The sequence below is a fragment of the Populus euphratica genome, unplaced genomic scaffold (assembly GCF_000495115.2).
Source record: "Populus euphratica unplaced genomic scaffold, PopEup_1.0 scaffold701.1, whole genome shotgun sequence".
NCBI classification, from domain to species: domain Eukaryota; kingdom Viridiplantae; phylum Streptophyta; class Magnoliopsida; order Malpighiales; family Salicaceae; genus Populus; species Populus euphratica.
Window position 1 is genome coordinate 16,473 of NW_011500570.1, and position 14,720 is coordinate 31,192.

The 14,720-nt window shown below is 33.1% G+C and overlaps 2 protein-coding genes across 2 annotated transcripts in view; one reads left to right on the forward strand and one right to left on the reverse strand.

Moving 5' to 3' along the window:
• LOC105115445 (LRR receptor-like serine/threonine-protein kinase FLS2) overlaps nucleotides 1-14,720 on the forward strand; it is an 88,054-nt gene that overhangs the window by 16,398 nt on the left and 56,936 nt on the right. The window lies entirely within an intron of this gene.
• LOC105115444 (uncharacterized) lies at nucleotides 842-1,933 on the reverse strand. The gene is made up of 2 exons (XM_011012329.1): nucleotides 1,459-1,933; nucleotides 842-1,366 (listed from the first exon to the last, which is right to left on the reverse strand). The coding sequence occupies exons 1-2, from the start codon at nucleotides 1,851-1,853 to the stop codon at nucleotides 1,087-1,089; spliced, it is 675 nt and encodes a 224-aa protein (XP_011010631.1). The 5' UTR covers nucleotides 1,854-1,933; the 3' UTR covers nucleotides 842-1,086.

Here is a 14,720-nt window from a genome sequence, read left to right on the forward strand (position 1 = left end):
AATTGTTTCATGCTTCTTGTTATATATATATATATATATATTGATTATTATCGTTGTTATAATAAAGCATGATCAATTGTTGAATCTAAATCTTTGATATGAACCAGTATATATTTTAATTGACTTCTAAATTGATAACTCCTCTTTTGATTGATGTCATGAGTTGAGCCTTGAGATATGAATATGTCTGTTTGATTATGATTATGAACCTATGGTATGTCAGTCAGAATACCCATGTTAACATGGTAGTTTTAATCTTTGTGCACATCGTATTTGAATACTAGTTGGTCGGGGAAGTCACCAACCTGTGTGGATTGATCATCCTAAAGTACAGAGCCTCATGCTTATTGCATTTTGATTTTCTGACGAGTTTTACCATATGATTTTCTTGTTATGACCTATTTGAGAAACCTTTCCATAAGAACCTAAAGCCATAATTGTATATATATTCATCCTTGTTATATTACCTCGAGTGTGTATATTGAATATTATCTATTCACTGAGTTATTGAACTCACTCTCTCATCATTTATCCTTTTCAGGCTTATAGTTTGATAGCAGGTTACTTTTGTTGGACTTTGAAAACCTGCTCTTTTGGTAGTAATTTGTACCTTTTTTTATATCTAGTTAGAGCTTCAAAACTATGTAATTATATGAACTCTTGTATTAAGACAATAAAATTATATTATGAAGTTAATTTTGTTAATAATGTTGCGTTGAACTCTGATTGAGTTAGGAGAAGTTTGTGTGTAAGTTTGGGTTTGTATAGTTATGGAACCTTAGAGAGGAACCTTACCTATGTACTGGTCATGGATCCGGGATTCAGGTTGCGACAATGACAGTCTAAAATTTTCATAGCAAACCATCCAAAACTTGCAGGTGATACCAGCAGCATAGAAAACTCAATCCAAATCGACGCAGACATCCAAGGTTCAACTATGAGAAATTTAGACCACTACACCATCATGCCCAAACTAAAAAGAAAAATCAGACCACACAATAAATCACAAAATTGATCATAGAGATGATTTAAATAATGAAACTTAAAGCCGTGTATTCCCATACAACATCGAGTGATAGAGAATATTTAAAGCATTGTGAGTTGCCTGACTTTACTTGGAGCCATTTCCAACATTTCCCACACAATGCTCCTTTGACACTTCCGAAACCTGCCTGCCTGTACCAGTATTGGGGTTGGATGTCTTTTCAGAATTTGAACGGGCGTTGGTTTTTCTTGATTAGCAAAAGCACCATCAGTTATTTCACAAGTCACTTCAGAAACTTCAATGATTTTGTCTATTATAAGTACATCTGCATCTTCAGCTGCATCCTCATCCTTACAAACAGCATCCCGGGTCCAAGTTATACTGAGAACAGATAAATCAATGAATCATATTATCTTAGACAAGAAGCATGAGTAACAACATACATGCTAAGTTTGTCAGGAAAAGATTTATACCTATTGTTAATAGCATCTTCAGATAAATTTGCACTGGCAATTTCTTTTTGCCTCCTTTTCTTATTGCTCTGACTTTTCCCTAGCTGAGAATCAACAGAATTATCCAAAGATGAGTTGTCAACTCGTCTTTTCCTTCCATCCTGTGGTGCTAGATCAGAAATTGGGTGTGTGATCCTTTCATTTGCAACTTCCACGATATCATATTCAGCAGCACGTGCTCCCTTTGTAATAATGCCTTCAGGAGGCACTTCAGGCATCACCTTTGGCTCACCATAAGCATATCTAATAGGTTGGCTTTTGTCAAAAATTTCTACTGACATAAACTTTTGCCCACAATATCCATTCAAGGTATCCAATGTTCCAGCTGTCAAACTTGCATCTTCATGGCCAGACATCCAGACTCCTCACTTTTTGTTAGGGGCCTCCCAGGGGAATTTTTAAAGATCAATTCAATGCAACTCTTTATCCAAGAAAAACGATCAGAGTTTGGGGAGGAAGCAACATTTGCTTTTAGTGTAGGAGAGTTGACTCCACCTATAACGTCATGACTCGAATCCCGGATCCATAACCGGCACATAGGCAAGGTTCCCCTCCAAGGTTTCATACCTATACGAACCTAAACTTACATACAAACTTCTCCTTAAAAACTTAATTAGAGTTCAACATAGCACTAATGCAATTTGATTGACTTAATACAAGAGTTAATATAATTTCATAGTTTTAGAGCACTAACTAGATATAAAGGAAAATGTACAAATTACAACTAAAAAAGCAGATTCTGAAGGTCCAACAAAAGTGACCTGCTATCAAGCTATAAGCCTGAAAAGGATAAATAATGAGAGGGTGAATTCAACAACTTAGTGAGTAGATAACGTTCAATACACACACACCAGGTAATACAGCAATGAGAAATATATATACAAGTATGGCTCTAGGTTCTTATAGAAATGTTTCTCAAATTGGCCATAACAAGATCATATGGTAAAACTCATTAGAAAATCAAAATGCAATAAGCATGAAGCTCCGTATTGTAGGATGATCAATCCACATAGGTTGGTGATTCCCCCGACCAACTAGGGTTCTGATACGATGTGCACAAAGATTAACACTACCCTGTTAGCATATGTATTCTGATTGACATACCATAGGTTCATAATCATAATCAAACAAATATATTCATATCTCAAGACTCAACTCATGACATCAATCAAATGAGGAGCTATCAATTCAGAAGTCAATTCAAAATATATACTGGTTCATATCAAGAATTCAGATTCAATAATTGATCATACTTTATCATAACAAAGATAATAATCAACATATATATTATTAAGAAGCATGATCCAATTCATAATAAAAAATCAAATATTTATAATATTTCTCATACATATGGAAAATTATCCACTCACCTGACTCGAAAGCAAACAGAAATCAAAAGCAGACACCGAAGAAAATTCTACTGACGTCCTACCGGTAGAATATCAAGATTATTTGAATACAAAGGAAACATATTCAAGAATGACTCAAAAGAACATATAACCTATTTAATACACTTAACTAAAGGTCTATTCCATAACCCTATATGTTTTTAGATTAAACTAATTATTTTCCTAAAAACCCAAAAATTAACGGTTTTTTCTGAAATCTAATCTATAATAAAACAAATAATAAAATTGGTAATAATTCACTAAATAACCCTAAATTATTCATCAAACTAATCTGAAAAAGCTAACATCACAGCTAGGAACTAATATGAAATTTATCATATTTTTAGGGCCAAATTGTAATTTTCATCTAATTGGAGGACCAAACTAAACATATCCTAAATTCATGAATATAGTGGAATTATATTCATAATTCATCATCATTTTTGTCCACAACCTCTAATTATTCTCTAGGGACCATTCTGGAATTTTTTCAAATTTGTAGGGTCAAATTGTAATTTTTGTCAAATGGAGGACCAAACTAAAATCTGTCATGAATCCATGAATATGCTGAAATTATGACCATAATTAATCCTCAATTCTGTCCAGAATATCTCATTATACTCTAGGGACCATTATGGAATTTTACCAAATTGTTAGGGTCAAATGGTAATTTTTATCAAATTGGAGGACTAAATTGAAAGTGTTAAAAGTTCATAAGTTCATAACTATACAGTAATTTTTCCCATAATTCATATGTTATTCTGTTCAGAATCTCAGAATATGCTCCAGGGACCAATCTGTAATTTTCCAAAGTTTGGGGACTAAATTGTAATTTTCCAAAATTGAGGGACCAAACCGAAATTTTATCTTCTTCAACCTCCAACCCAGAATTTTAACAGAAAACCCACTGTTCTTTCCTTATTTCTAACACAAATTCACCATTCAAACAAAATCATAACTCAAAATCATCATCTTTCAATTCAATCTCTCAAAATCAACCAAATAATCAAATACCCACAACAATTAACCTTATAACATTCAATTTAATTCATCAATTAAATCCAAAACACAAATTTTCAAAACCCTAAAATTCATCAAAACCAAAATTAAAATTCAATTAATATACATTTACACATTTAACAACCTAAATCTTACCTTTAAACTTATTTCTTCAACTCCTTTTTATTTCCTTTCTATTTTCCCTCTTTTCTCTTCTTCTTCTTCTTTCTCCCTTCTCTCTCACGGTTCTCTCTCTAAAAATATTCAAATCTCTTTTTCTTTTTCTTTTTTCTTCTTTCCATTTATATTTATAATCTCTTTATTTAATTATTATTATACCCCTCATTTATTTATTCCAACTTTTAAACTTTCAAGGCTTTATTGTATTTTTGAATTCATTAATTCAAAACGTAACATATAATGTTGTCACTTCCTACTTTTCCGCATGAAACCAAATCAGTATCTTGTACACTATTTTGTTGCTTTAAACGCCTTATTGCAGAAATTTTCTGTCGGCTAGACTCCATGTTGTATTGTTGAATCTCTTCCACTTCCATATCATCCAAGGCAAGTTTCAAATCATCCAGTTTTTTCAGTTGCTCAATCTGAACAAAAATCTCCTCTCTCTCTCTATGTAACAATTGCCTTTGTTCCTCTAATTTTTGTGTCTGACCCTTAAGTTCCTCAATGGATTTATTCAGCATTGCCCATTCGCCATCCTTTCTCTCACAGTCCAAATTTATCTCATTCTCTGAGCATCAAGTTTTGACATTTCTAAAGCAACTTGTTCCAACTATTTTTCTGCTTTTTCTCTAAGAGAGGCAATATAGTGAAGCTGATTTTTCTTTTCTAGCTTAAAGGCTTTTTCTTTATCCCTTAAATAACTTTCTATCTCTTCACACCTTTTCTCAGTGCTGCTCTTCAGTTCCCTCTTCTACATCTCAATGCCCAACAAGAACTCTGCATGTTCCTTTTGAATCTTGTTGAACCATTTGGTGCGCTCTTGCTCCATTTTATTCGTGAATTCTTCACACTCGCGATTAAGAGACTCCACATCTTGCATGTGCTGATCTCGTATTGCTTTCTTCTCTAGTCTAAGGCTATTGCGTGTTAGGATGCTGGCATGCAAACCCGACAAGATAAAAAATAAGAGACAGGATAAAATGAGAAATGGAACACACAAGAATTTACGTGGTTCACCCAATTGGGCTACATCCGCAGACAAGTATAGAAGAATTTTACTAAGTAATAGGGAAATTACAACCTCTCTCGAATAATAGGAGAACAACTAAGAATCTCTCTATTATTAGGAGAAAAGACCTCACTTACTCTATCACAAATACCTCACAATTTTGTGGGATTACTGTCTCTTCACTCTCTTCTTCTTCTCTCTATTTTGGTGTGTATATAGGCTTGAATGCATTGCTTATTTATAGGCAAGAGAGAGGGATAATGGCCATAAATTTAGGAGGAATATATGCCTAACAACTCATCCTCCACTTATACTCCATTAATTATACCAACTCATCCTCCACCAATTACAACTCATCTCCCACTCATATCCCATTAATTATGCCACCTAATTACATGACTTTACATTCTCCCACTTGAAGTCTTTGATGATGTAATCAAGTCTTCACACTTGATTATCTGTGATTCTTCGTCTATCTTTTCTATACTTGTCATCTTCATGTTGTTTACGTTTCTGTTAGGCTATAAGAGGATCTGCACCATATATACTTATCAGTGTTGACCGGTTTGGTCAAAGCATCTACTGGGTTTTCCTTTGTGTGAATCTTCTGAAAATCCACACTTCCATCTTCCACCACTTCGTGAACAAAGTGATACTGAACATCTATGTGTTTTGTTCTTGAATGAAATGCTGGATTCCTTACAATATACAAGGCACTTTGACTATCACAATACAAAAGAATATTCTCTTGTTTGTGCCCGAGCTCCTCCATAAGTTTCTTTATCCATATTGCTTCTTTACAAGCTTGTGTAGCTGCCATGTACTCAGCTTCTGTTGTGGACAAAGCTACAACAGTCTGAAGTTTAGAAACCCAGCTCACAGCTCCTCCTGCAATTATGAACACATAGCCTGTAGTGGATTTTCTTTTCTCAAGGTCACCAGCAAAATCTGAGTCAACATAACCTTTGATCGTAAATTCTGATCCTCCATAACATAATGCAACATCTGAGGTATCCTTGATGTATCTCAAGATCGTCTTAATAGTATTCCAATGCTCTCTACCAGGATTTGCCATGTATCGACTAGCTGCTCCCACTGCTTGTGCAATGTCTGGTCTTGTACATATCATGGCAAACATTAAACTTTCCACTGCTGATGCATACGGTACTTAAGACATCTCCATCCTCTCTGCTTCATTGCTAAGAGACATACTTGAGGATAATTTGAAATTAATAGGAAGTGGGGTGGAAATTGGCTTGCAATCTTGCATGTTGAAGCGTCGCAAGATTTTCTTCAAATAATTCTTCTAAGAAAGCCAAATCTTCCTCTTACTTTTGTCTCGGTAAATTTGCATCCCTAGAATCTTGTTTGCTGGTCCTAAGTCCTTCATATCAAACTCTCTAGCCAACTGTGCCTTTAATTCTTGGACTCGATCTTTGTTGGGGCCTATCACCAACATGTCATCCACGTACAACAACAAAATGATGAAATCTTCTTCAAACCTCTTGTAATACGTACAATGGTCTGAACTGAGTCTATTGTACCCAAGGCTAATTATGAAGGAATCAAATCTCTTGTACCAACACCTCGGCGCCTGCTTAAGACCGTATAGAGATTTGTTCAACCTGCAAACCAAGTTCTCCTTGCCTATTTCAGCAAAACCCTCTGGTTGGAGCATATAAATTTCTTCTTCAAGTTCTCCATGAAGAAATGCAGTTTTCACGTCTAACTGCTCCAAGTGAAGATCAAATATAGCACACATTGCTAAGACTACTCTGATTGTCGTAAGTCGTACCACTGGAGAAAATATCTCATTGAAGTCTATTCCTTCTTTCTGAGCATATCCTTTCACCACTAATCTTGCACGATACCGCTCCACTTGATCATTGCCATCACGTTTTATCTTGTAAACCCATTTGTTGCCAATGGCCTTTCTTCCTTGTGGTAGCGGAACAAGATCCCAAGTATTATTCTTGTGCAGAGCTTCAATCTCCTCTTGCATTGCTGTCATCCACATAGATACATCTGTGCTTTTAATAGCCTCATGGAAAGTTGATGGCTCTCCATCCTCTGTTAGAAGACAATATGCAATGTTACTTTCAGTAACATATTCTAAGTGCCAAGCCGGTGGTCTTCTTTCACGAGTCGACCGCCAAACTTCAGGAGTTTCAGACTATTTGTTCTTGCTCTTCATGCTCTGGTACAACTTCAGAAGAAACATGATTTTGAGTATTTTCCACATGGACTGCTGTAGTCTCCTTTAGAATGCTATTATGCTCTTCCATTTGTATTTTACCTTCTGCAAATATGACATCTCTACTGATAACTACCTTGTGGGCAGTGGGATACCACAAGCGATACCCCTTCACTCCATCAGCATATCCCAAGAATATACATTTTCTGGATTTTGAATCCAGCTTGCTAACTTCTTGTGTATTGTACATCACATATAGAGGACTTCCAAATATATGCAATCGAGAACAATCAGCTGGTTTTCCAGTCCACATCTCTATCGGTGTCTTCAGCTCAATTGCAGTTGATGGAGATCGATTTATCACATAACAGGCGGTATTGACTGCTTCTGCCCAGAATGACTTTCCTAGACCTGCAGCCTTCAACATTGCTCTTGTTCTTTCTAATAGAGTTCTGTTCATCCGCTCTGCCACTCCATTTTGCTGTGGAGTGTATGCCGTTGTGAACTGCCTTTTGATACCTTCATGTTGACAGAAGTTATCAAATTCATCACTGGTATATTCTCTTCCATTGTCAGTCCTCAAACACTTAATCTTCTTTTCAGATTCAAGTTCCACCCGCACTTTGAAAGTTTTAAAGACTGTAAGCACATCTGCCTTCCTTTTAATTGGATACACCCAACATCTCCTGGAGAAGTCATCTATGAATGATACAAAGTATCTTGCTCCTCCCAAGGATACAACTGGTGCTTGCCAAACATTAGAGTGAATCAGGTCTAAGATGCATTTGCTCTTAGTTGTTGATGTGCCAAACTTCAACCTGTGCTGTTTACTTGTAACATAGTGCTCACAAAAAGGTAAAGTAACCTTTGTAAGCCTAGGGAGTAACTTCTGATCAGAGAGAACCTTTAAACCTTTCTCCGACATGTGACCTAGTTTTTGATGCCACATCATCGTCTTCTCTTCTGCAGGACTGGCTGATGCGATTGACGCTTCTGCCTCATGATGTGTTTCTCCCATTAATGCAAATATATTTGCAACTATCTTTCTTGCCTTTAAAACCACCAGCGCTCCTTTGATGATTTTCATGATTCCATTGTCTGTTCGGATCTTACAGCCAAGACTATCAAATTATTCTATGGACAAAAGATTCTTCTTTAAGTCTTTCACATGTCGCACTTCTGAAATAGTACGAATTAAGCCATCATACATCTTCAATTTGATGGTGCCAATACCAACAATCTCTAAAGCATGATTATCACCCATAAACACTTTGCCTCTAGAGATAGGTTTATATGTATGGAACCAATCTCGATGAGGAGTCATATGCCATGTTGCTCCTGAATCCATTAGCCAGACCTCAGTGAGCTCTTCTATATCTGTAGAGATTATCGCTGCTTCACTATATAAAACATCTCCATCTTCTGAGGTGCTCGCAACACACCCTTGAGATTTTGATAACTCTACAGTATTCTCTATACCCTTTTTAAACCAACAATCCTTTTTGAAGTGCCCTTTTTTGCCACAGTTGTAACATTTCACAGTCTTCTTACTTCTTGATTTGGACCTCCCCTGCCTTTGACTCCCACTGGAGCCACGCTCCGTTGATCTTCCTCTTGACACCAACAACGCCTCTGCTTGGTTTGAACTGTTTCTATCTCCTTTGTTTTTGCGCCTATTTTCTTCTTCTAAGATAGCGGCTGCAACATCATCGAAGACTAAATAGTTTGAGAGGATATTATTGGTCAAGTTGATAATAAGTTGATCATACGAATCAGGAAGACTTTGAAGTAGAAGCTCTGCACGTTCATTTTTCTCTATTTGATGACCCAACGTAGTGAGTTGTGAAAATAGAGTTCTTATTGTGTTGATGTGGTCAGTCACCGACGTGGTTTCTGCCATTCGAAGGGTATAAAGTCTCCGCTTTAAGAAAATCTTATTGTGTAAAGACTTGGACTCGTATAACTTTGATAGAGTCTCCCATATCTCCTTAGCTGTTTTCTTCTCCGCCACACTTGATAATACTTCATCGGCTAATGCTAAATGTATGTTAGCAATAGCATTGCCATCCATCTCATTCCATTTTGCATCATCAGTGATCTCCGCGGGTCGATCCTCAATTGCTGCCAAGCAATTGTCTTTCCTTAAGATTGCCTTGATTCTCATTTTTCACAGTGAGAAATTGCTCCCATTAAATCTCTCAATCTCATACTTTGTTACCATTGTATTCACCGAGATCTATTCAGCTATCACTGTTTCACAGGTCTGTAACGTATATAGAAATAGTATCGTGTGAATAATACTTCACTAAGTAAGTTCACAAGAAAGATTGGAGGGGTCACAAACGGTCCCGCTTAAAACCCAATCTTCTTAGACAGAACTTCCTAAACTGTATTTAATCACCGCACTGACTTTCTATATAGGTGAATAGTGCCGTATAGGTGAATAGTACCCCCGTATAGGTGAATAACTTTGTGTATTATCAACACCAACCAAAAGGCTCTGATACCACTGTTAGGATGCTGGCATGCAAACCCGACAAGATAAAAGATAAGAGACAGGATAAAATGAGAAATGGAACACACAAGAATTTACGTGGTTCACCCAATTGGGCTACGTCCACGGACAAGTATAGAAGGATTTTACTAAGTAATATGCGAATTACAACCTCTCTCAAATAATAGGAGAACAACTAAGAATCTCTCTATTATTAGGAGAAAACACCTCACTTACTCTATCACAAATACCTCATAATTTTGTAGGATTACTCTCTCTTTACTCTCTTCTTCTTCTCTCTATTTTGGTGTGTATATAGGCTTGAATGCATTGCCTATTTATAGGCAAGAGTGAGGTATAATGGTCATAAATTTAGGAGGAATATATGCCTAACAACTCATCCTCCACTTATACTCCATTAATTATACCAACTCATCCTCCACCAATTACAACTCATCTCCCACTCATCTCCCACTCAATCCCATTAATTATGCCACCTAATTACATGACTTTACATTGCGCTCATCTTTGAGCAACCTAGAAATAGCTTCTCTCTCCTCAACTACACGTTCAGCTTCCTTCCTTAGCTCTTCTCTTTTCTCATGAATCAACTCCCAGTCAATTTCCAATTTATCCTTCTCAAATTTCAGTCTGTCTTCCTCAGTCATAAGTCCTAGTTTCTGAGCGCTAAGAGTGTCAACTTCTTCTTTAAGTTTCATCTCTAAAACTGCTAACTCATTTGTTTCACTTATCATGGTCTGTAGTTTTTCCTTTGCACAATCAACTTGTTTCCTTTTGACTTCCAAAGAGTCCAAGGACTTCTGAAGATCTAGCATTGTTTTGTTAATATCTTCTCTTTCTTTCAGCAGAAGAGCTCCTTTCAATTCAATATCCTTCTCAACAACGTCCTCCCTCTGCTTAAGATCAACCTCCCTCAATTCCCAAGCCCATCTCTTGGCCTCGATCTCATCTTCAACCAATTGGCGTTTCATCTCCAACTCTGCTTCAAATTCTGAATTCCTTGTTCTCACAACATTCTCATGATTGGCAACAACTTTTTCAATTTCAATCTGCCTTTTGCCAAACAAATTTCAAAATAATAGTCCAGTGAGAGAGAAATGGTAAGAGGACTGAAAATGGCAATAAATTCCAACATTTACAGCAAAAGAACTCACAGATTCCTTGCTGGCAAGCTTTTCCTGTAAAACAAGTAACTCTCGCTCTCTTTTTCTTAGTACAGCTTTCCTCTCAATAACAGCCTGCGTGCGCTCAAAAGAAAACGTAGATGAGTATAACAACATGAAAAATTAATATAATTCACACCAACAATAATATTTGAAAATACCAACCTCCTCTCTTTGAGACAAGGAAGCTGCAGTTAGCTCAAGATTGGATTTCTCATCATTCAGGGATCTAAGTTCCTTCTCAACATTTGCTTTTGAGACTTCAAGCACCTTTTCAAGTTGATTTAGCTCTTGACATTTACTGGCAACATATTCCTCCCTCTGGTTATATTTTAGTTTTTCTTTATTTTATTTTTTATGCTGTAGGGAGTAAGCTAAATAAAATGTTAAAAAATATTTTTTTTAATAAATTTTATTTTTATAAGTTTGTTAGAGATTTTAGTAACGGTAACGGTCCAAATTACTTTGAGTTTAAAAATACATTAAAATAAAATCTTTTTAGTTTTTTAAAAAATATTTTTAACATCAATACAATCAAAATATAAAAAAATAAATTTTAAAGAAACACAGTTTACACCATATTTCTGAGCAATGCAACATATATATATTTGAAAAAGCCAAAACCAATAAAGTGGGGCAATAAAAAAAAACCAATTAAATATAACTATATAAAAAAAATATTAAAATTATTAAAAAAAATAAAACACTTATTTATTCCATTTCAATACAATTAACTTTTTAAATAATTTTTTTATTAGAATACCCATAAATAAAATAATTTATATTTATACTATTTAAAATATTATTCTATTAATTTAACTCTTTAAAATAACAATTTTCATTAAATGCTCTAATAAAACACAGTTGAAAGCATTGCACTGTATTCTCTTGAATAGAAGAATAGCATATTTGGAAATGCAATTCAATTGTATTATAATTTTTTTTAAAATTTTTAGTTGAAATTAATTTTTTTTAATAATTTTAAATTATTTTAATATACTAATATTAAAAATAATTTTTTAAAAATAAAAAAATACCATTTTAATATATTTTTAAATAAAAAAATATTTTAAACCACAATTTCCAACACCACCTAATAACCAAGAAAAAAGAGCCAATCCGATGGGATGGATACAAGAATCTGACGCCAGGATAACAGTTGATTCCCCACGGGAGAAGCATTCAACTTTGGTGGCATATTTTACTTGTGTCATGCACAATTCTTCGATGACAGTGATCAATTCTATCACGAAGACACACAATGAATTTAACCAGAGAATGTGTAAATCATGATGCAATGCACTAAGACCAGTTCTTACGATGATTAACCTGCTAATCATGCATTTTTCTTGGGGTCTTGGAGTTTCTTCACTTCATAACACTCAAATCCAAAATCCAGGCTTGCTTTCACGTTTTCAGACCCTTTGTAACCCAAGAATAAAAAAAGTTGGAGGATCCCTTTGCAAGGATTTACAACAGGGAGGATGTTTAAGCAGGAAAGCTGTGCATCTACTGCAGGTCCCAGAAGAAAAGAAAAAAACAAAAACTTGAATTCCAATCACGAATTTAATGCTAACCCTAGAGTTTACATTAATCTCATCCTCTAAATATAATAATCGACAATATTGTGGAGTAAGTAAAGCATATCTTAGTTTATTGATGTGGATCAGAAATGATTTGGTTACTTCATTATTTTTTATTTTTCCCTTTTTATTTTTTTGGGATTCGGAAATCTGATTGCATGGAAGGAAAAAACAGAAATTTAATACAGGTTGTGGAGTCAACCAAAAAAAATAAATAATAATAAATAAATTGATGCCCCCACATGCTAAATCATACAACTACTTTCTGGATAATTTATTAGGTAAGATTATTTTACTGGAAACCACATGAGAATGCCGTACTATTTGTTTTCTAGTGTCTTTTTTTTAATATTTATTTTTAAAAGTTATTAAATTAATATTTATTTTAAGTATATTTTAATAATTTTAATTTTTAATATTAACATGCTAGCACTACAAAGATCTAGCTAAAGATAAAGATGGAAAGGTTGTTGAAAAGGAATGACCTTTTCAATCGAATATAAAAAAAATTTCAGTAGATATTTTAATTTTAATTTAATGAATCAAAAAACAAAAACTATTTTAAGATTCTGTCAAAATCACATGCTTTGGAATTAATCCAATGGGTAAGAACAAAAGGTGGAGGTGCTTTTTAAATGCATGCATAGATTTCAATAATTTATGCTTTTAGTCTAAAATGCCGTCTGTCTATATCTATCCAAATGATGCATTCCATGTCTTACATGTCAAAATAATATATAGCAGTGTTAAATCTATATATTGAATAAAATAATTTATAGTAATTTATAATATTTTGTGAAGAAATATATAGTGTTTTTATTATATGATTTAATTTTTTTATTAATAAAAAAATTACAAAACTAAATTTTTTACCAGATTAATATTAAAAAAAAATCAACAAAGATAATTTTGAAAGGAAAAAACCTATGAGGAAAAACGTTGTAGCAATTGACAATGTTTTGTGAGAAAAATTACAGTGTTTTTCCAATAAAATAAAATAAAAACATATTTAAAAAAATATTATAGCAATCCACAGTGTTTTGTGAGAAAAACTACAATGCTTTCTTCATATGATTTAGCTTTATTGTAATTATAATTCTTAACCAACTCAATATTCAAAAAGAAATTCATAAAGATAATTTTGAAAAAAAATCATATAGAAAACACTGCAATAATTCATGGTATTTTTAATAATTTTTTTTTAAAACTAAATTCTTAATCAATTTAATATTAAAAAAAATTTGACAAAGAAAAAAAATAAAAAACACATAAAAAAATGAAAAAAATCATGTTGGAAATACTGTCACAACGTTTTGTGATGAAAGCCATAGTGCTTCCCCACATGATTTAGCCTTATTTGCAATGACTTGTAATTATAATTTCCAAACAGTTTAATATTAAAAAAATTAAAATTGACAAAAATAATTTTAAAAAAATTATAAGAAAAAAAACCATATAAAGAGACACCGTAGCAATTTATAATGTTTTGTAAAGAAAGCTATAATACTTCCCCCACATGATTAAACTTTATTACAAATTTAAATTATAACCAACTCAATATTTTTAAAAAATCAATGAATATAATTTTGAAAAAAAAATAATAACAAAAAATAAAACACACAAAAGAAACTGAAAAAAACCATATGAGAAAAAACTGTATCAATCTATAGTGTTTTATAGAAAAAAACTTGTATTTATTTATAATTGCAATTCTTAACCAGCTTAACATATAAAAAATAAAATCAACAAAGATAAGTTTAGGAAAAAACATAACAAAACAGAAAAAACTATGTGGAAAAAATACTGTAACAATCTACAATAATTTGTGAGGAAAGTCACAGTACTTTTGTCATATATTGTAACTGTAATTTTTAATCAATTTAATATTAAAAAATAAAATAAAAAAATAATTTCAGAGAAAATCATAAAAAAATAATGCAAAAAAAACATTGTAGCAATCAACAATGTTTTAAAGAAAAAATTACAAAACTAAAATATTAAAAAATAAAATCAATAAATAAAATTTTGTAAATTAAAAAAATTATGTGAGAAAACACTGCAGAAATCCATAATATTTTAAAAAAATTTAAAAATAAAATTTTTAATTAGCATAATATTTAAAAAATAAAATTAATAAAAATAATTTTGATAAAAAATAAATGAAACAAAAAACAAAGGAAAGTTGAAAA

What these genes read in the sequence shown, in the direction of transcription:
- LOC105115444 (XM_011012329.1), bottom strand. Translation starts at nt 1,853, where the DNA reads ATGTCTGGCCATGAAGATGCAAGTTTGACAGCTGGAACATTGGATACC. An exon ending in GAAGATGCTATTAACAATAG is followed by an intron (nt 1,367 to 1,458) that starts GTATAAATCTTT and finishes ATCTGTTCTCAG; the next exon opens with TATAACTTGGACCCGGGATG.